Source organism: Apus apus, chromosome 13 (genome assembly GCF_020740795.1).
Source record: "Apus apus isolate bApuApu2 chromosome 13, bApuApu2.pri.cur, whole genome shotgun sequence".
Taxonomy (NCBI): Eukaryota; Metazoa; Chordata; class Aves; order Apodiformes; family Apodidae; genus Apus; species Apus apus.
This window is the reverse complement of record NC_067294.1, coordinates 2110190-2132378: the sequence shown is the minus strand read 5'-3', so window position 1 is coordinate 2132378 and position 22189 is coordinate 2110190. Positions and strand designations below refer to the sequence as shown.

Below are 22189 nucleotides of genomic sequence, written 5' to 3'. Positions count from 1 at the left end.
CAGATCACTCCCTTCGCTCTCCCTCCCCTTGACCAGGCGACTCCTGAAGTCAGGAGGAGCTCTGACCCTGACAGTGATGGACAGAACAGAAGATAAAAACCTAATAAATGCTTTTATTCAGAATTTGCAAACTCAGTTTAATAAAACGAACCTTGTTGTTTTGGTAACCTACTGATTAAATAGCTCTTATGTGGTGTGCACCTTGCATCACTTCTTCTTTTTATTTCTCAAGTAAAAGAAACAGGATAAGGAAGCCCACACATCAGTGCAGAAGTGGTGTTTAAAGCCATTCCTTTGCTAAAAGTCCCCATTTTTTTTTTTGTCTCTCCAATTGCCTCGAGGCATTTCCTCTCAGATTACACTTGAACAATCTCTAGCTTTTAAAGCTATGAAAAACAAGTAGACTTGAGGGTTTTCTGTCCTGCCTTTTTTCCTTCCAAGATGATGACTCAGCTCTGGGTAATACTTGGCAGCTGGTAGTTAAGACAGAAATAAAATAAATCTCTCTGGTAAGACCCATAAAAAAACCAGAAAGATGGAAACTATATGCTAGTGAATGTAACTCTTTAAACCATCCCCATATGGATCTATAGACACATAGCAAGCTGCAAACACAGATTTAATTTTATGCTAAAGCAACTGTATAGTCATTTAAATTATTCCCATCTTGGAGCTTGATGATGGACTATATAAAACCACAGAGTTAGGTCCCTTAAGGCAGTAGTTTCTAGTGGAAAATGAGTCACTCTGACCGTGGCTTTACAAAATGACCTTTCAACAGTTTTATCATGAGACCTGAGATCTCCTCATCTGGTAGAAAAGTTGACCACTTGATTATGAAACACAGCAGTCCATGGCCACCCTTCAAATGCCATCAGCCATGATATGGCACATCTTGATGTTTCTTTATTAAGTCTCTTTGAGGTGAAAGGAAGAAGAGACCTGCTGATCTTTTTCACTGACATTGCAATATTGCAAATTCTCTTCAAAGTATGTGAGTAAATTGTTAAGAAATCGTTGCTGGGTGATACTAAGCCTTGTTGATTTGAGCAATGAAGGTAACATGATTGAAAATCAATGAACAATCCTGAAATTGTAATATAATTACTAGTTCTGCCAATTGAGTATATTAAATAGAAGGGCACTCCTGAAACAAGGTAAGTCATGATTTGAAAATGTCTTAGAAAAAAAGTGAAGTAATTTACAAACACTTTATTTGTTGAGAATAACAGTGAGTGAAAGTACAGGCTATTTCCTGATGGATATTGGGTTAAAATATTGAATAATAAGCTACCTCTGATAGGCACAAACTCCAGTTCCTTCCTCACTAGACTCAGCGAAGGTTTGGAGTGTGTGATTTTTACATATATGAGTACCCACCTTGGGTTTAAATTCAACTTCAGTTATATTTGACCAGTCTCTTAGTGAAAGAAAGCAGGAACAGTCCAAATGTAAAATCAGACACTGAGGTTGCTCCCTGGTGTTGCTTTATGAGTTTACTCTTTTCTATTATTTTTTGCTGTTTTCTGCTCCCAAAGTTGACCTGTAGAAAAATAATTTCTGTTGCTTGCCCTGAGAGCTGGGATGTTGTTTATGTTGTGATCTAACCTCTCCCATGGCGCTGGGTGATGGCTGTGGCTGGCACCAGGTGGAGGAGCTTCAAGTCCCTGGTCCCTTGTCTCCTGTAGTGCCCCCAGTGATTCGTGTCTACCCGGAGACGCAGGCGCAGGAGCCGGGCGTGTCGGCCAGCCTCAAGTGTCACGCCGAAGGGATCCCTAATCCCCGGATCACCTGGCTGAAGAATGGCCTGGATATCATGCCAAAGCTATCCAAACAGCTAGTGCTCCTCGGTAAGAGCAGTTGGGATTAATTAGAGTTTTGTAGGTGGGGATTACTGGGGATTATGTTGCACTTTAAATTAGAAGTTCTTGTACTTTCGCTAAGCCGCCCTTGTTGGGAATCGTGCTACAAACCTCTTGTTCATCCTTTTTATCTTTTTCTCCTGTGAATTTCTCAGGAAATACAGTATTGATTGCTGTAAGTGGTAGTGGTGTTGTGCTAAAAGTCAGTGTGCCTGGCTCTCCGCTGCCTTGCCTTTTGCTCATGGCTGTGCCAGTCAGAAGAGAAATATATTGAATTATTTGTTCAGGAATAAGTGCTGCATTGGATGTAAATCAGCAGAGGATCAGGCTGCAAGTCACCCATCTTCTCCCACCCACCTCTGCAGAGGGAATCAGCCTCTTTGCTCCTCTTGGTCCTTGTTCAAGTGAGGGTGCAAGGAGAGAAGGCAAAAATACTTCATTTGTAATTTTCTGTGAAAAAAATATTAAAAATCTCCCTGCACTCCCCCCAGTCTGGCTGCATTGCAGCCCTCAAGCAGTGTTGGAGGCACAGAAGTCCCTGCCTGGTTGGGTGTGATATCTCAAAATCTTCCAAAGGTTTTAGGCAAGAGTCCCACTCCAGAAAGCCACAAGATACGAGGAACTTGGAGAGGGATCCTTCCCAAAGCTCAGTTTTTGGTGATCTGCTGAAAAACAGTTTGCAAAATCAAAGTGAATTTTTCTCCACTAAAGGCAAAGTATTGTTTTGTTGTTTATTTTTTTTTTAACAAGAAGAAAGAAATTCAATGTCATTTAGTGTTGGCACCTGGGATTGTTCTTCGTTCATTTCTGGCACAGAATGTGTATGGGCTAATGGGAAGAGGGAAAATATCAGCTCTCCTCAGAACACCCCAAATACCTCTACTGATGCATGGGGAAATATTGTGGGGTGAAACCACCCTGGCAATTAAGGGCAGTAAAAGTAATTAGCAGCAGTGAGAAACACTCCTTCTGGATGTCTTCTTACAGCAAACGGAAGTGAACTTCATATCAGTAGCGTTCGATACGAAGACACTGGTGCCTACACCTGCATTGCCAAAAATGAGGTGGGAGTGGACGAGGACATATCTTCACTTTTCATAGAAGACTCAGCAAGAAAGACCCGTAAGCTTGATTTTCCATGTATTTGTTTCTTTAAAGAGTATTTAAATGTAATGGTATACGTGCAATCTAATAGTTCAGTCCATTGCATGTGGGAAGTTGTACTCAGACTTGTAAGGTAATGAGAGTTTTGTCTGTGCTTTGATCAGAGGATTGGATACTGGTTTGGGAAGGTAGAACTCCTTGTCCAGGATGATGGTGCCTTTCATCTTCCAGAAGTGTAGTGAGTGTGGTACATCTTCACTAGAGTAACAAATTGGCAATAGTTTTAGATAGAAAAGAATCCAGGACCTAATGGCTTGTTGAATTATGTGTGGTTTCAGAAAATAGATTTCACTGATTTCTGTACAAGATGACTTCTTTCAAAGCCAGTTATGAGTCAAAGTTCTCAAATATTTAGATGCTTGAAAAAATGTTCTGATTGAATTATTTATTTTACCTGCATTTACATCACTAACTAGCAAACTAGATTTCCCTTGGTGTGAAATTTTCTTCCACTTCAAAGACAAATATTCTTCCAGGCAGTCTTTAGCAGCCTGTCTCCCGTAGGAGTGCAGCAGTGTTATCTTGCTTGCACTGTCCCCAAAACACAATTAATGAAGGAGATGATTAGTTGCCCATGGGCCTGGTCCTTCCTAATTCTTCTGTCTCAACTGCTTGGGGGATTGCCTGGGTTCATGGTTCATTTTTGTTACTCTTTTGGCTGTTTATATAGTGCAAGAATTAAAAACAAAGCCATAAATATGCACTCCTATAGAGATTCTTTGGAAAATATATTCTATTCCTTGTTAAAAAGATTTATGTTCTCTTGTTGATATCAGCCATTTTCCCTTGGATACTTGAGCAGGGGAAATTACAGTATGTTGAGAAATAATTGGATGTATCTTGCACAGAAATTGAAATACAGATGTACTTTCAAAGAGTATTTGAATCCTAAAGGAGAATGTGGGTGCATGAAAATTCCAAGAAGAAATGCAGCAAAGTGAGTACGTGCTGGAACTGCCAGTCTCAGGCTTCTGAAGGATGTCATGTTTGCTTAGTGAACCTGTATGGAGTATCACAGCCTGTACCATGTCTCCAGATGAGTTCTGAGATAACATCTTCTCTTCAGTAAGACTTTGATCTTTGCACAGGCTAACGTTGCCTTCATTTCAGGGAGGATTTCTCTCATAGCAAGGTTTCAGAATTGTCTCTACCAGGAGCAAACGTACCTAGAAATATCTATTTTTCCAGATATTTTATTTGAATGAATTTTACAGAGTTTTCACAAATTAACCAGTTCATGTAAACATGAGTATTAATTCAGTTACTAACTGCGATGAGAATTTTGACATTGTTTTGTTGTTTGTTTTGTTGTGTGTTTTTTTTCCTGATTGTGTTCTGGCTTTCCCCATTTTCTGGTGCTGCAGTTGCAAACATACTGTGGCGAGAGGAAGGTACTGCAGTAAAGTTCTTTTGTCGTAGTGATAATGTGCTTGTCTGCTTTAATAATTCCATGATGGGCCATTCTCCACTGACTTGCCACTAACTCTATCAACTTTCACAGTTACCAGATTAAGTACAGACCAGACATTGAAAAACTAAACTATTCAAATAAGATGTCATTCTCATAATATAAACCATACCTGTAGCTTCTTACATTTTCCCACTATCAAATAATAGATGACCATAAAATATAAAATGTGAGTTGTGTATAAAGTGCCAGCAACGTGAGTAGCCTGAGATTCTCAAGTGGCGTTAATAATTGCGCAAGTGTCAGAAGTGCTCCCAAATTACCATAATTGAACAAATAAGACACAAATTCAATTTACTGCATTTTTAAGCAAGTCATTCAAGCTCTTTCTCCTCAGTAGCACATATTGATGTTTACTAGGTGAGCAACAAAAATTGTGTTCTTGACTGTTAGGCAAATAAAAAACCCACAATAGGTTTTGCCTCCCTCAATCCTTTAAATCCATGCAGGGTAAAGGTTGCCCCATTCCTCCTTGTTTTAATTGGCAATTAATATCTCTAGTTTGATCAAATTTATAGCGTGCCCTGCACGAGGTCAACATCTGTGTATCTTGGAAGCCAATTTAGGAAAAATCCCCATCTTTAACAGCTAATTGACCTGAAGATACGGAGGCACTTGAAATGAAAACGTATTTGATTTTGTACATGCTTGTGCTGTCATAATTTCCAAAAGGGACAGTAAGACACATCATGTAAAGGCCCAAGAGCTCAAGCATCTCTCCCATCTGTCTCTGGAGGTGTCGTGCCCAGGCACGTGTGTGAGGAGCCTCCCAGCTTCAGGCTTCCAGGGGCTGTAAGCAGGAAACCCATTCACTGGAGGAAGGTTCTTGGATTGAGGTCCAGGTGTAAACCAGTTCTTACATCTGCCACTCACATATGAGGAAGCTAGGACCTTGGTGTCCTGCCAGCCTCATTGGAAGGTCCCTGTGCACACCCAGACTGCTCTTGACCATGTTCCTCTGTCCACTGCCAACCCCCCTCCCTCCTGCTGCTCCTCTGGGGAGGGCTGCCCACTCACTTTGCCTTTGGAAGCTGCAGGGACACTTTCATGAGTAGATCCTGCAGGTACCCCAAATGTCAGTTGTGCTTCATGCCCTTGGCTTGGAGCTTTCTGATTCGCTGTGACTTGGCCTAGGGGATTTTAGGGGCAGAGAGAAAGCCCTTGGTGCCCAGTGCTACCTTGGCCAGGCAAGCAGACACCTGAGGTGTACCCCCTGTCCCACCCAGGGCTGCAGACCTGTTCCTGCAGCAGATGCAGCCGGATGGAAGTCATCTGATGTGGCACAGCCAATTCAGCCAGCTCTCCAGCCCTTGTTTCCAAATTGGCCACCTGCAAGTGCCTGGTGCATGGCAGTGAAGAACATCCTTACTGTTGATGTGGCAGTAAATGCTGTTATGGGCACTAAGAATTGCAATTTCCCTTCTGCTCAGAAGTGAAATCTCGAGTGCATCTAATCAGTCCAGCATCATCTGCATGATGCTCCAGGGCTGTTTATATACTGCATCCCTTATGCTGCTTTTTAAAGAAAGTACTTGGATAACCCCACCAGATGCAGAAGGATAGTAATATTTAAAGAACAACTAAGAAGCTGGTTGCAGAAATTCTTATTGTAATTCTACTAAACAATATGGACCTACTGCTCATTGACCTTGAACATTTTAAATAAAAGTATAAGCAACATGTGCAGGGAAGCCATGGGCAGTAAAAGCAGATTTACTACTGTTGTTCCCAAACAATTCAGCATCTTTAGAGCAGGGTTTATTCCTCTGCTGCTGTTATTGTTTGATCCACACAATCATTTCAGAGAAAGAAGCCATTAAAAGTACTTTAGCATGTGAAAACTCGGCACAGAGAACACTGGAAGAGAGAAATGGTATTTTTACATTTTAATGTGTTCTTTCAATTCTGTTAAAATGAAAAGTTCTGTGTAAGCAGCAGTGTCAACAAATGGATTGGTAGACTTGAACTCCTTCAAAATGATCACATCTCATGCCCACAGGTCTGTTGTAACTAAAGCTATTGGGAAAATGCCTTGACAGAGTATTGCCTAGAACAAGCTCTTGCTGCAAGTCAATGTTTTAACACAAGTAGTTGGTCATTTTAAAAGTCAGTCTGTTCTCCAAACCCTTCACACTCAAGAAATGAGTGCACATAGCATGACCAGCCAGTTACAGATGGAACTGGGAGCACACACAGTATTTACTCAGTGTTCAAACTAGTTCTTAATTTTGTACAGAGAAAAAAAACTCTGATTGCCCCAAATGTAAGGTAGAAATTTGTTTTCATGCCCTTGTTCATTTCTGCAATGAGTGTTGCTGGATAAAAGGAACATACAGTGCCAGCAGGCAATCATCATTTGTACATGTATGCACTTAAAAAGCTCAGTCTTTTTGTCATCAAATTTAAGTTCTAAATAATTCATAAAATTTAGATTAAATTCAGGACAATTATTCAAGTTTCAGATCAGAGGACACTGTTGCCCAGTTACAAATTAGCCTTTTGATCTCAAAGCAGGAAATACAAATGCACACTCAGAGACTGTATTCTTCAGATAAAGAAAACTTTTGTTGTCATCTGGTGTCCTCCTGAAGTTTTTAAAAAATGAAGTTAGAGTCAACTTTATCTGAGTGGTTCAAATAACAACTGTTATGTTTAAGAGACTCTCCCTGTTCTTTATGGGGTTTTTTGTTATATTTGGGGTTTTCATTATACAGATGAGGTATGTTGCCTTTTATAAAAACTTTAAGTTTTGAACTAGTTGTGTCATCCAACATGAAACATCATCAAACGAAGGTGAAAAAAGAAAAACCCTCCTCATTATTCCCCCCATTCCCAATGTAGTGTCTGTCTCAATAATATAAATAACACAACTGAGCAAAATTCTCCAGTGCCTACCTCTGTACTGAAATAATTTCCCAGACCAAGGAGTTGTGGCAGTAGAATCAAGAGTGGAGTTTGTGTTACCTGTGACCAAGAGATTGTTTAGAGATACACCTTGATGGAGGCTTGGTAAATACTTCCTAACTCACAATAAAACACCTAGTTTCTCTAGTAATATCCTGCTTTGTCTAAAAATCGGTGTGAAGATGACTCTCTAAAAAAGCATTTTATCTTAAGTTGGTAAACCTTTTTAAAAGAGAGTACCTGAATGGGATTAGTAATTTCAATCATATTTTAACCAGTCAGCAGGAAAAAAACTGCATTTATTTTGAAGTAAAATAAGTGGCTGGACTTGCCAGGTCACTAACTCTAAACCTACTGGGATAAAACCATTAGGAAAGGTTTGGGTGACTAATTAAGGCCTTAGTTTGGAAATAAACCTTCATTGTAGTAGGTTCATCAGACAAAATCACGCTACTATCGTGCATGAAAATAATAATAAGCATTTTCACAATGGTCATGATTTGTTGCCTGCCTGTTTCCACTCTGTAGGATTAAAACCCTTTACTCGTGACAGTATGTGCACTCATTCCAGCCAGGGTCAAATTCTGCCCTCGGATGTATCCACTCAAGTCCCACTGAAGCTGGTGGGAGTTGTGTGTGTGCTGTGAGTGCTGATTTTGATCCAAAGTGCCCGAGTGAAATGTTTGAACAATATACTTGGAGGAAAAAAAAGTAGCCCTTAGTCCCTAAAGACAGCTTGGCTCCTGATGGAGGTGCAGGAGCTCTTTTCCTAGTGCATGATCCCTCACTGTGACATCACCTCTCAGGATCACAGCTCCTGTGGCCACCTGGTGCCCTAACTGGGGTATTTCTGTCCTGTGGTTTAGAGAGACTCCAGCTGAACATTGTCAGTACAGCAAACACCGCCTGCCGAGACGCTGTACTTGAAGCCACTTATTTGGCACAAAAGGAAGGGGCTTTAGCACGAAAAAAAAAAAAAAAAACCACCACAAAAAAAACCCATAAAAAATACGCCAAACCCTTCTAGCCTTATTAAATACTTAGTATTTTACAAAATTTTCAAAAAATGCATTTCTCCAAATAATACATATTTTTTTCTGTGGAGTTTTCCTATGATGACCTAGACCTCCCTCCTGCAAACACTTAAGAGATGTGAGAAACTCTGGAGATGGGAGCAGTGCTTTGAGCTGCCAGCTGAGGGAATCCTAACGCTGATCCTTGTTCAGATCTGTAGAACCAGGACCTTACTCCTTCACGGGTGTAATGTAATTAATTAGAAATTACAAATTGTCTCATCACCATATGGTTGGCAGATAAGTACACTATCAACATTACTGGGGGTGACAGTGGTCATTGCAAACACTTCTTGGTGGTGGTGTGAAAAAGATGAAATGATGCTTGGATCTTTCTTGAAAAGATCCTGAACATTTCTTAAAGATGCTCATTACTGCAATTGCATGTAGCTGAAGAACAACTAAATTATCCATCTTTTAAAGCATTTCTGCATGACAGAAATGAGAAAATATGATCCCCTAACAGCAAAGCAATGACAGGCAGCCAGTTTTCCAAACCTCCTGGAATGCCCCAGTTGGAGAAATGAGTGCTGTTGTGATACTGAACTACTCCACATTTGTGAAATACAGTTTGCAAGATTTCAAAAATGTATTTGTTTTGGTGGCCATAGTTTGTTCATCCAGACAGTTTAGAGAAAATAGATATAGATATATATTTTCATTCATGGAACAGATATTAAGCACTTCCACTTTGCAGCTCAGTTACCTGTAAGAGGACAACCTTCAGATTAATGTTAACTAAAGCTTCTCTCTCAGTTCTTAAATTCTTGGCAAGCTATTTTAAAGAGATCATAGAAAAAATAAATTCCTAATTTGAGGGAATTAACAATGCAATACAGGGGCTTCTTGTGATTAAATCCCCCCTTAGTGCACATGCACAAGACCTGAAGCACAAACTCTTTGCCTAAAACAGCCACCACCAAGGCAATGCATTTTTGAATGTGTCTGTACCTTTTCACTCCTTGAAGCCCTTGTTGTGACATGAAATTTGATTTTGTGAATGCACCAACTGCATCCAAATGACCAACTTTTATGCAAGGCAAATTTTGTTTGTTGGGGGAAGAGGGGGTTTTGTTGTTGTTGTTTTGGTTGGTTGGTTGGTTTGTTAAAAAAGTCCTAGCAGCTATGAATAAGTAAAAAAATTCCTGCTCCTTTTGCTTTATCCCCATTCAAGGCCTGAGTGTTGGGAACATGTTCTATGTCTTTTCTGATGATGGGATCACAGTCCTTCAGCCGAACGAATGTGAAATCCGGAGACACATCAGGCCTGAAGAGAGGATTTTCACAAGTTCTGTAAGTCCTCAACCCAGCAGCTATTGCCAACAGCTGGGAAACTTTCTCTTAATCTCTTCAAAGGTTGTTATTGCTAGAGGACCTATTTGACACAGTGATGTTGGAGCTTGGCGAGCTTTCATGTGGCATCCCTGAGGTAGATCATCTTCTCCTCTTGAAAATTAAGAGGCCCACTTATGTTATAAGACTGACATGGAGGATTTACTGTTGTGCTGCAGGGAATTTGGCTGCAGTTATCATGTCATAATGTAGGCAAAGATGTTCGCTTGTCCTGTTTGACTTCTTAACTCGAAAGTTGTAACTGGGCTGTACAGAAAGTACAAAAGTCAATAGCAGGGAGATGGACACGTCCCTCCCTTGGTACAGGGAGGACTGACTTTTTTTATTCCACTCAGATACCTGGGGCTGGCATTGCTTTCCCCAAACAAGCTCTGCTGCTCTAATCACTGTCCCCTCAGACAAGCTGTGCCATTATTTAAAGTGACCTGTCTGCTGTATTGACAAGATTTAAAACCAACAGTTGTGAAATATATATGCCTTTATTTATTTTTATGCTCATTTCCTCACCATTGCCTGGTTCCAGACAAATGTTCTTTCATAGAAAGCACCTTGACAGAAGGAAAAGCAATGAGGAGTAACCAACATGTGGTGTGGGTGAGATCATGTGTGGCTCTTCTGACTTAGGGTACCAGTCAGCTCCCCCTGCAGCTGATACCAGCTTTGCACAGGACTCAGTGAGTGGAGTATCAGAGACAGAATATGGCATCAGGCAGTTGTGGACAAGATTTGGTTCCTTTTGAACAGGGAAGTCTCTGTGTTGGAGCAATAAGCTGTAGGACCCTACTTGCTCTGCTACAGTTTCCCTGAGCACACCATCAGAGAGCATGCTCTCCTGAACTGGAAATGAAGACAGTGAAAAAATATAAAGCTGTGATTCAGTTGATACAAATTTCTGCTTTTTCAAAGCACAGAGTGATACTTGTGTTCCTAATAAACACTGACAGCACTACAAGTCTTGATGAACCCCAGAGTGCTTCAAAAGACAGATCCATAGACTGTGTGGTTATTTCAATTCTGTGTGAGTTTGCAGGAGGCCCAGCTGTATAATGTCCCTGGGTAGAGCCAGGCTGCAGTGTGCTGCCTGATAAAATCATTCTTTCATATTTTCCAGGAAAGAAAGGGAAAACAAATCATCTGAATGGAATCCCCATGAAATTTTTTTCTATGGTTTTCCAGGCTAAGCTTCTTTCTGCTCCAAGCCCTGAAATTGTAGAAATTAAACCTTTTCTCTTTTTCTTTTCTTTTTTTTTCGGTTTGGTTTGGTTTGGGGTTTTTTTTGGTTGTTTTTGTTTTTGTTTTCCCTCAGGAAGAGATCTGTCCTAGAGTGGAAGGGGAAGGCACTCGGTCCTGCCTCTGGGCTTCAGCAGTCAACGTCAGAGACAAGTACATTTACGTGACACAGCCTAAGCAGAACAGAGTCATGATAGTTGATATCCAGACTCAGAAAGCCGTGCAGGTACTTACAAGGGAAATGCTTTATTCAGTGATGGCAAAAGACTCTGATATGAGATCTTTTTCCAGTGGATCTGCTGGCATCACCAAGAAGTTGGGCTTGTGTTGCTTTCACCCATGAGATCATGCCGTTTGTAACCTCACTGGTAGGAAGAAACTCCTTTACAGGAGTTACAGATCATCATCTCAGGACTGCACCTGTAGCCTGGCTTGCAGTTAGAGTGGTAAAATACTGCTAGAAAGAATTTCTGGCTTGTGTTAATGAGCCACTGCCTGACCTCGCTTATAAGAAGGCTGGGAAGAATTAACTGGTGTGGGTATAATTCAAGCAGAAATTGGCCCCTGACCTACTGGCTGTAAGTAACAGCAGAAGATGGAGTGATGTCTAGCCAGGAAACAGCACCCAGAGGCCAGATTTTTCTGCTGCTGGTGCTGCTGCTGATCCCTCAGTTGATTTAAAGGTAATAGGGCAAAGCGGCACAACTGGGTGTTACAGTGGTGTGTGGGAACAGCCACAGGAACTGATACAATATTTGTCATGTGCATTTGTGTCACTATGTAAACATTTATCTATGTTTTTTTTAAGTACTTGGATGTTGACCCGGTACCAACCAAATTACATTATGACAAGTCCCACGACCAAGTCTGGGTGCTCAGCTGGGGTGACATGCACAAGTCCTCACCGACACTGCAGGTAAGTCCTTACACACCTGAGCCTTTGCTCTTCCTTGCCTTGGCATCAGCAGTAGCAAGCTGGTGGCTGGTTGGTTGCAGGTAATTAACAGCATTTAATGGTCCAGGTATAGAGCTGCTGTGTCTGAACAAAATTCTATTCTTGGGTGTCAGTGACTCCACTGGAGAAGTGCCAGGTGGTTCCCTGGAACTGCTCCATGCTCAGCACCCTCAGACCCACAGTGATATTGGAGGTTTGGACAACTGAATTAGCTTCTGTTTCTGGATTGCTCTGGAGGATTCCCTCTCCTGTTGACAGTACAAGACCACTAAGTGCAGGCATCTAACTGGCATTTTGCTGCTGCTGCTGTGTGTCGTATGACAGCGATGACGCTGGAGGTGATTTGATCTATCCAGACATACCCTTCTCAAGTAGTTATATTGCTGCCCAGCCTCTCTGGAAACAGGTGTCATGCCAATAATCCTTCTACTAGAAATGTTTGCTTCTGAGTCTAAATTAAAGCATTCCCCAACAGGCAGAGGAGAAGGGTGGCTGTGCTTTCTTACCTAAAAACTTACAAATCTGGAGTGTATGCAATTCCTGGGGCTGCCCAAGGCTTTGCTAGAGATGCTGCCCCGTGAAGGTGAGATGAGCCATCCCTACCAGCCATAAGCTCCAGCCAAGCTAAGAGCTGCAGCCTTGCAATAATAAGGAACGGACCAGCAACTCCACATGGGCATTTTCAGGAAAAGACACCACAAACTGAACAGAGACAAATAAATGAAGGTTTCTGAGGCAATGCCACCAGCTTGTCTCACCTGGCTGCCTCTTGTACAGCATATAAGGAGACAAAATGGGCTCTCTTTACCCTTTCTGACTTAGTTTCTTCAATCCAGCTGTGAGAGGGTTCTGTAATTAAAGGAGAGATGACACAAGCATGTGATAATTAAGAAGAGCACACCATCTGCACAGTCGGAAACTTGTTAGAAGACTCCTGCTCGCTGATAGTCCTTTCTGTTATCTTTATGAAGTGCAGTTGCACATGTAGAGAGTGAGATTAACATCAGCATCAACAGATCTTTTCTTTTTTCTGACCTCCTTTCCCAAAAATTGGGTGATGACTAATTTGGCAAAGTCCATTCTTAAATCCTGCAGTGGTTAGTTGCAGACATGTAATAAAATATCTTTTTACACAAAGATGCAACTGCAGAGGCTGATAAAATTTCCACTCATTCTTTGGAAGTTGGGATTTATCCCAACAGCCAAATAATAGGATGCTGTTGTTTAGCCATTACTGGCTTCTGGGAAGCAAATGTCTGGCCTCATGAAAGCACTCTGCAAGCCTGGGCATCTTTCTTGAGCAATCTAATTGAAAGAAATCTAAAAGGCATGACCAGAACAGCTGTCTGAACTAAACCTTGTAGGGTTTTAGCATTTCCTTAATGAATTATGTAGCTATAAATTCAAGGCAACTACTGTTTCACATTAGAGCAGCAGAAGTTCCTAATGAACAGACTAAAGTCATCTTGAACTGATCAAACAATTTGAGTATTTAACATTTTAATTATTGAAAACTTCTACCTCTCCTTTTCTGGAGCGGATGGAGGAGCTGAGCTGCCGTGGCTGTGTGTGCTGTGCTGGAGGACAGCACAGGGGGACAGCCAAAGGGCCTTTCTCCCTGAATTTTCTATGGTGTGGTCCCTGGATGAACAGTTCTTCTCCTTCAAGTGATAATGAACTCCTGTGAGTTAGTGTTTGACCCCTTAGGCTGCTAGGTTATCACTGTGGATTTAAGTGAGATTAATAAATATGACCGTGAAATAAATTATTATTTTAGACAGTGAGGAATAAGTTACTGTGGTCTTAGTGTTGTCATCCTGCTTCAGCTCCTGCATGGCTACTCTTTCTCAAAAGATAAGAATCTTACGAAAGTGGAAATTTGAACTTACCTTACAGATGTCAATCCTCAAATACTGTTAATTAGCACACCTTTTTCAAGCCAGCTACACCAAATAATATTTTGAAGTAATTTGTCACTGTTTGATTGACATCATTAATCAGTTTGAGTCTAGTACATCTCTGGGAGAAGCTGCTTGATGTCATGGACGACTATGGAATCTGTATTTCCCCCCCTGCCTCCCTCACTGCTTCTCCTGTACTCAACCTTGTGTGTGTTTATTGTAGGTGATAGCAGAGGCGAGCGCAGGGGAGGATCAGCACGTTATCCGCACGCCGTTTGAAGGAGTGGATGATTTTTTTATACCACCTACAAATCTAATTATTAATCACGTTAGGTAAGAAATGATCTTAATGAATAGCAGTAGTGACCATGCTGCTCTCTCCTAGTGGGCATCCTTCTAATAATCTCACAGCACTTGACAAATGTTAATGAATGAATTTATGATTAAGCTAGCTACTCTTGTCTCCATTTTCACATGCGAAAAGGAGAAATGACTGAGCAAATGTCCTATAGTTATTTGTCAGATCAATGAAACAGCAAGAAACAAACCCAGGCTTCCCTTAGAACACACACAGGCATCCCAACCTCAGCTTGGTCAGCCATGCCTCCTTGCAGCAGAGCATGACACTGCCCTGGCTTCCTTGTGCCAGGAATTTGATGGCCAGAATGCTGCCTTCCCTCCTCAGAACAGTTTTATGGATTTGGGCAGGAAACTGTGTCAAAGACTTATTGCCTGAAGCATAAAACATGATTCTTCCACATGTTTCCAACTATTTACTTGTTCAAATATTGGATCTCTGGGTGAGGTGTACAGTCTGAGCAGAAAAGTGACATGCACTGCGTATTAAAAAAACAACTCTACAAACCCATCAGGTTTGAATGTTAATGTGATGTAGTGGTTAATGAGATTGTGTAACTAACATACTAATAACTTGGAGTAACACTGGCTGCTTCCCAGCAGGCGCAGGAAGCCTCCCATTAACATTATCAATATTGATAACCTCACAGCAATTTATGCTGTTCTTACCACATTATAATATAACTGTTTAACCACCTTATGTCCCCAATATAGCTTAACTAAGTTAAACACAAAATCATAGTATAACTCCTTACTTTGATCTTGGGTTCCCTGTAGTGAACTCTGAGGACAGGGGAAAGTCACAGCTAAATGATGATGTCTTGAATCTGATCCAAAGTAAATAACTTGGCTTTCTGAAACACAGAATGATAAGACATACTTTGTGGCTGTCATTCTTAATTTTTCCCTACTTCATTTTTCCAGTTAGCTTTCAAAATACCATTAGTAGTGCCAGGAGGTAGATTGCTCTGCTGAATGTTAAAGCCTGAGCTGGGCAGGTATGGTCTGTGTCCAATGACAAGAAGATGGAACAATTACACTTTTTTGTTTGTTTGTTTTATTGTCTTTTTTCCTTATGTGTGATTAATCTGCTGTACACAGGCGATCTTCCATAGGAAATATTAATTTGCCTACAGTTTTCCATGCAGTTTTCCATTCTCCAAGCAGAGAATGCTGTGCCTAATTTCCTTTTTCATTTGTTCAGGGCCAGATCTTTGTCCGTTCTCTCTCACCCTCAGCACATAAAAATAATTGCTCACAGTCTAATGAGACTTACTGAGATCATGTTCTAAATTCCCCACTCAGAAACAATAAATGGCAGTACCAGCATTTCCCAGGGAGGTGAATATTTAAGCCATCTCTTCTGCAAGCCAAAATATATTTGTATGCAAATGTTTCTGCATATGTATTTCAGCTGCCTGTTATTTCAGATGGATATCTAGGAATGTATCCTTTTTTATTAGTTCCCAGGGTAGATTGTTGTCTATTAAAAACTCTCAAAGTGCAAGGTTTTCTTTGAGATTTCAGATCACAGATTTCGTGCCAGGGCTGCACCTCTTCTGCAGCTGTGTGCACGTAAAATGCACTCTGACCCACTTTTTTAAATTGAAGTTTATGGTAAGAACCATTTTTTAACTTCTTCAGGCATTTGGCCAAGTATTAAGGATATCTAGGGGAAAAAACAGGCTGTAAGGGAAAGCATTTTTTTGAAGTGTACTTAAAATGCATTCATCCAGGAGAAATACAAGTGTCGGATCCAATTTCCCCACACGCAGTGCACTGCAAATCTCCACTGCAGATATTTTCTGAAACCTCTAATGGATGTGAGTATAATGGGAAAATGAAAGGCTTGGCCCAGTGATTTTCATGGGATCATACACTACATTGTTTTTTTCTTTAGAAGTGAAATAATTGCTGAGTGTCTCATTGACAGACGGATTAAGAATAGAGAAATAAACCCAGTGTTTTAAGCAAAATAGGCATTACCTGCATGCATGTACATTGCCCTCCACATCTCACAGAGCAATTCTACATCTTTCAGGGAAGAGATGCAAAACTAAGTACTTACTTCATTTCCTTCTGTCTGCATTGAATGGATGAAAAGATACTCAGTGTAAAATTAGTTTTTGTAAGTCAGTATCAGTGACCTGTGAATACAAGGGAACACAAACAGGCTGTTTCTATGGACTCCCTCTCAAATTAAGCAGAAACCTTTTCTTGGCTATTCTTGACCTTTTCTTGTCTTCAGCAAAGGTCAGATGTGCTGCAGTATATATCTTTTACAGAACATTTATTCTCTGCTCACTGATATTTGCCCTCTCTTGAGACAGAAAGCAGAGGCCCTTTTTCTGCAGTGCACCCTGGCTGGTTACGTTCCTTGAGAAATGTTTTACGCCTTCCCTGGGCTGGTAGGTTGGAGCTTAACAAAGTCAGCTCTACACCTCAGCCCTGCCAGCTCCTGCAGTGGTCCCCAGGCACCATGGGCAGCAGACACACATCACAGCTGCCCTCTGTTGCTCTAATTTAAGAGATGAGCTTGGAGGTGTTCTTCACTCAGTGGTTATACATAAAGTTTGAAGCTGTGCTCTGGGCCCAACCTGGCAGGGTTATGCTTTAATTTGAACAGTTTACTATTTTGAGATTTAAGAAGTGTAGTGTATATATTGAATGTACATCTCCCTAGACCTGAAACAGATTAAATACAAAACTGGTCAACACTAGCCCATAAAACAGCCAAGCCTTGATGAAATTTCTATTGTAAATTGGGCTTCTCAAAAGAGGCCTCAGCTCTTGAAGGTGTTATTCAAATACCTGGGCACATATTCAGGCTTCCAGGACCAGGTTGCTACTTCTAAGTGAAATATATACCTCCTTTTGGCACGTTTTAGAAGCACTAAAATGAGAGAGATTTCTTACAGAAAAGAGAGACCATTCAAAACCGCGAGGGTGGAGTTTCCCAATTCTGCTGACTGTCATCTTTTCTCAAGCATATCACCATGTCTCCAGAGATGACTTCAGTGTCATGTTTTCTATTTCAGGTTTGGCTTCATCTTTAACAAATCGAAATCTGCAGTTCACAAAATTGATCTGGAAACTGTGACCCACATCAAGACTATCAACTTCAAAAACTACAGCTGCGTGCCGCAGACCATGGCTTACACCCACCTGGGCGGTTACTTCTTTGTCCAGTGTAGGAGGAGCAGGTCAGTGGCTGTGACACCACAGCTCATCATTGACAGTGTCAGCGATGCTGTCATCGGCCCCAACGGCGACGTGTCGGGCACACCTCACGTCTCACCCGACGGACGCTACTTGGTCAGTGCAGATGAAGCCAGTGGCAGGATCAAAGTCCAGGCTCTGACTGTCCGAGGGGAAATCAAGTTGATTTATGACTTACAGACAAGCATACGTGTATCTGATCTGACATTTCAACCCTCTTTCACTGAAGGCAATCAGTACTATATATATGCTACTTCGCATTTGCAAACAGATGTGCTTTTTGTAGAGCTGTCAACGGGGAAAATGAATGTACTGAAGAATCTAAAGGACCCTATCACATCCAAAGACTGGCCCTGGAGCAACTACAACAGAATTATGAAAGACAGTGGATTATTTGGACAGTATCTCATTACACCAGCTAAAGAGTCGTTGTTTGTTATAAATGGGAGGCAAAATACGTTACGTTGTGAGGTTTCAGGTATAAGGAGGGGTAACACAATTGTCTGGGTGGGAGAGGTATGAAAGGGCAATAGCAGTAGAGCCTTCAGCAGGCAAGTACCAGTTGGACTCGGACACTGCAAGCAATGGGCAGTAGCATTGTATATTTTTACACTGGGGGGGGGGAAGGAAAAAAAAAGAAAAAAAAAAAAAAAAAAAGGAAAAAAACCCAACCCTGTATAGGCTTCATGGTACAACACTGGTCTACTTGCAAGTTTATAAGGGTATGCTCTGCTAATAGGAAATGGTCTTGGAGGGATGTTTTTTATTTGGGAGTATGATTTATGGTTATGAGAAAAATGCTGGGAAGCAAATAATATCTCCACTGAGATGTGTGAGCCATGAAACCTAGTGATTCTGCAGAAGAGATTTTCAGTTTCCACGGGGAGGGGCTTTTATGTTATGTTCAAGCCATGAGTTTTCTTTCCCGTTACCTTGCCCGTGAGCTGTGCTGACCACCCCACCAACACGGGGACACTCCAACAGCAACCACTGCAGCTAAAACTCACCTTCAGATGATGAGGGAATCGAAGCATCAGAGAGCAGTTTTCAACCCGCAGAAACTGAGGGGAGTGATTTAATGAAAACTGATCAGTTTACCCTGCAGGGTGGCTTTGGGGGAGGATTCAGGGATGGGATGTGAGGAGGAGGGATAACAGAAATAGGAACTGTCAGCTTGCTTCCCTCTGCGCCTCATTGTACTTTTGGTACTACTGAAGGCAACGTGATGAGTCCCCCCCCTCTTCTAATGCATGTTTATGTGATTTTATTTGAAAAACTTGGCATGAAATATCCAGGCCATTAGAGGAGGTACAAGCTGGCAAACATTGGGGGGGGAATGTGGGTGTGCTTTCAGCAGCCTGTGACTGTGGTCAGCTTGGACAAAATATGCAAAATCTGCTCTGCAGGGGCAGAGAATTAATTACCTTTATTCCCATAGGAAGCAGCAACACTTCTAGAAATTGTTGGTTTCTCTCATGAAATATTTAGTAGCACTGAAGTCACTTGGTTTTATTAAAATAATAGCTACAATGACAGAAGATATTTTTTAAAGGAAACTCACTCATTTTCTAGTCATAGCTTTAATTTGCCTATTTCTTTTCAGACATCCTGGGAAACATTTTTTTCTTTGTGCTTTTCCCTTCCCATTTACAGTAACTTGTTTATAGTCAATTATTTTTTAGTTATGGGCAAAGAGATTGATGTAAAACCAGCTGGATTACCCTAGAATGCAACAGCTGGCATGGAGAAATTTCAGTTGAGTTCCCATAAAAATAGAGATCCACTTGCACTTTTGGAAGATAGGAAAACTTACCTGTTTGAGTTTTTGTAACTTTCTGTACCCATCAGCATGAAGCAGTCAGGGCAAGAGCATCTATGGCTGCCAGGTGGCATCTATCACTGCCACCGTGGATGGGCACATCCAAGACGTTGTGTCCCATGTGATGCTTTGCAAATGGGGTCTCAAGGTGGGTGAAAAATCTCCCTGAAGGTAGAAATCTGTTTCATCAGAGCCACCTACCAGCCTTTGGAGGGACCCAGCTTGTTTTGTGAATGATCTTGCTGCCCAGTGTTTGTAGGGAAGCAGCTGCTGGATGCATCCGGTGATGTCTAGTGGAGCTGTAATTATTTTCCAGCATGGATGCTTTAAAGTCACCCTTTTCACAAAGCACACGGAGGGATTTTAAAGGAGAAGGATGCAGACTAACACCAGTAGTCTTTGCTTTAAATGTTAAACTTTACCAAAAGGGTAGCATTTTAGCATGGTCGTAGACCTGACGTAATTGAAACCATTTTTGGTTCTCTAGCAAATACATAAAAATCTGTTCAGACAGACGAAGAAGGGGAGCTGAATCCTATGAATTCATTAAACATGGAGTCCTTGAAATTGCCCTTCAATACCCAGAGGCTGAAACCTCCATCTCTTTTCACTTATGAGCCATAGGGGTTAGAAGAGACTATCCCATCATTGCAACACAGACATAGAAACCAGATTGGCGTAGCCTTCCCCTAGCAATGCATGGTGTCCATCGTTTCAACTCATCTGGTTAGGAAACATAACCCGTGTCGAGGAAAGGAGAAGACCAGCTTTGTAAGTACCTTTAAATATGCACAGCTCCTTTCTTGAACAAACCTGTATCCATACATTGCAGTCATCCTAAATGTGTTTTACCAAGGCCAAACAATGTTCTCGTGTTCTCTTTTATGACTTCTTGAATCTTTTATTATGCCTATGGTAAGTTTCCCTGTAGAGACGTTCATGGTGTCATAGATCAAGCAAATCTTACTTTTTTAAGAATATTAAAAAACAGAACAAAACTGTATATATCTGTTCAGGTAAACATTCTTGAGGGTGGTTTATATATAGGCTGTGAAAGATGTGTAACAGACCTCACTTCTTCCTGTTTGTCTCAAAATATTGGAATAGTGTTCACTTGAAAACTCCCATTTGGACCTTCCAAAGATGTTCCCTTTCTTCCCTCTTCAGCCCAAGTTCTGGTGATGTGTTTTCTAAATTATCCTACTGGTTATCTATCATACTTAGAAAATGAAGTACAACTTAGATTGTCCACACTACTTGTGAACAGTTCCAACGACAGTCAAATCTGACATTAAAGTGCTGCACATTTGTTACTCTGATTTTATTTTTGTTACGACACAGAAATTTTATATATATTCAAAAAATGTTTCAATTCTTTTTTGCTTTTCAGCTCTGTCAAAAAAAGAGACTACCTTCCCTTGTTTGCAGTTTCTTTCCCCCACCCTTCGTGTTCCCCACCAATTCACGATTAATTCCTAGCTAATAAATTAATCACAGTGATTAATTGAAATGAATTTAAATTGAATTAATGAGCATTTAGTTATCCTATAACACTCATATATCAATTGAGTGTTCTGATGCTGGAATCACTGAATTAATAGTCCCTGGTTGGCAATAAGACCCCAGTCCCATGATGGGCTGTATTTCCTGTCCTGTACTTTCTGTCTTAGTATTTCCCTCAATATTTTCACTTTCTCAATGAATTAGAGTTTTTACTTAACATCTTTAACTATGCAGTTCAGTGACTAGAAACCATCCACTTTTAAATTGGAAAGAAATCAAGTGCCTTAATTTGAAATTGGTGACAATAATTGATGTGTTCTTATAATTTAATACTTTGGGTTTTTTATATTTTGTTTACTGCTAAAAGAAAGTCACCACAAGTCCCACAAGATTTTGGTGGGCAGCAGTGGGGAGGAGATGGGAAGCTGGCTGTGCTGTGGGATTCCTCTGGCCAGGAGACTCTTGGAGAAACTTTCTCCAAGGCTGATGGAGTTTGGCCCTTTGGCTGTGGTGACCTCCATGGCTTTGCCTGAGAGACACATGAGTCCTGATGACCTGTTGACAAGTATTTCTTTACTTGATTTATGCCATAATTAGGTTTTAATTACTAGAGTGCCCAGTAGTGTACTAGCTACTGCCTGAACTAGATAAAAAGGCCAAGATCTCACTTCTGTGAGGAGATAACAGCTATGAGGACTTTTTAAATGACTCTGAAATCAGAGAAGAGAGGCAGTCAGGCATCAGGCTCAGCTGGACTGTGCTGCCAGTGCTGGAGGTGCTGCAAGTAGAGAGCTGCAAGCAGTCATTAGAGTTTTTATTACATGCAAGGCAAGCTGGCTTTTGTAGCCCAGGCTAATGCATTTGCCAAAACACCTTAGCTGCTGAAATCCCAGGGTTGCCCAGCATGACAAAATGGGATTTAAAGCCCGTACAGGCAGAGCAGAATGGTTCGAGCATGACCATGGTTATGGTTTTGGCCTCATCTGCTCTCTGCACCAGCTGAGGTGATGCCCATGCTCAGTTCAGCATGAAACATCAGCCCTGCAGAGTCCAGGAGAAAATGATGCTTTCACACTGTGCTGTCCATGCCTCACACAGGGCACTTGGGTGACCTACAGTCCTCCCAGACACGACGGGCTAGTAAAGAAGCTCTGTTTTCCTTTGGGTTTGTTTTTTTCCTGGTAATTATATTTATCCCTCACTGTAAGAATAAAATAGAATTCCTGAAAAAGGGATGAAAACACATGCTAGTGGCACAGAACTTAAAGGTGGCCAAGGCTTTTACATGTCTCATCTTAAAATTGGGAGATATGGGTCATGTTTTTCAAATGCCTGTAGCTGCAAGACACAAAGCAAGACCCAAAAGAAATTGTTATTTTTT

General features: G+C 41.2%; 1 protein-coding gene across 4 annotated transcripts in view; it reads left to right on the top strand.

Annotated features, from left to right (window-relative positions):
- The window catches only part of FSTL4 (follistatin like 4), a 206909-nt gene extending 187821 nt beyond the window's left edge, over positions 1 to 19088 (top strand). For 3 of the 4 annotated variants that reach the window (XM_051631294.1, XM_051631292.1, XM_051631291.1), the window contains exons 9-16: positions 1689 to 1850; positions 2850 to 2984; positions 4391 to 4417; positions 9646 to 9764; positions 11131 to 11280; positions 11863 to 11970; positions 14134 to 14243; positions 17306 to 19088. In XM_051631294.1, the coding sequence (XP_051487254.1) occupies positions 1689 to 1850; positions 2850 to 2984; positions 4391 to 4417; positions 9646 to 9764; positions 11131 to 11280; positions 11863 to 11970; positions 14134 to 14243; positions 17306 to 18008 (1514 nt within the window). In that variant the 3' untranslated portion in view covers positions 18009 to 19088. The remainder of the gene's footprint in view (positions 1 to 1688; positions 1851 to 2849; positions 2985 to 4390; positions 4418 to 9645; positions 9765 to 11130; positions 11281 to 11862; positions 11971 to 14133; positions 14244 to 17305) is intronic. The other variant, XM_051631293.1, reaches the window with a different exon arrangement.
- The last annotated feature ends 3101 nt before the right edge of the window (positions 19089 to 22189 follow it).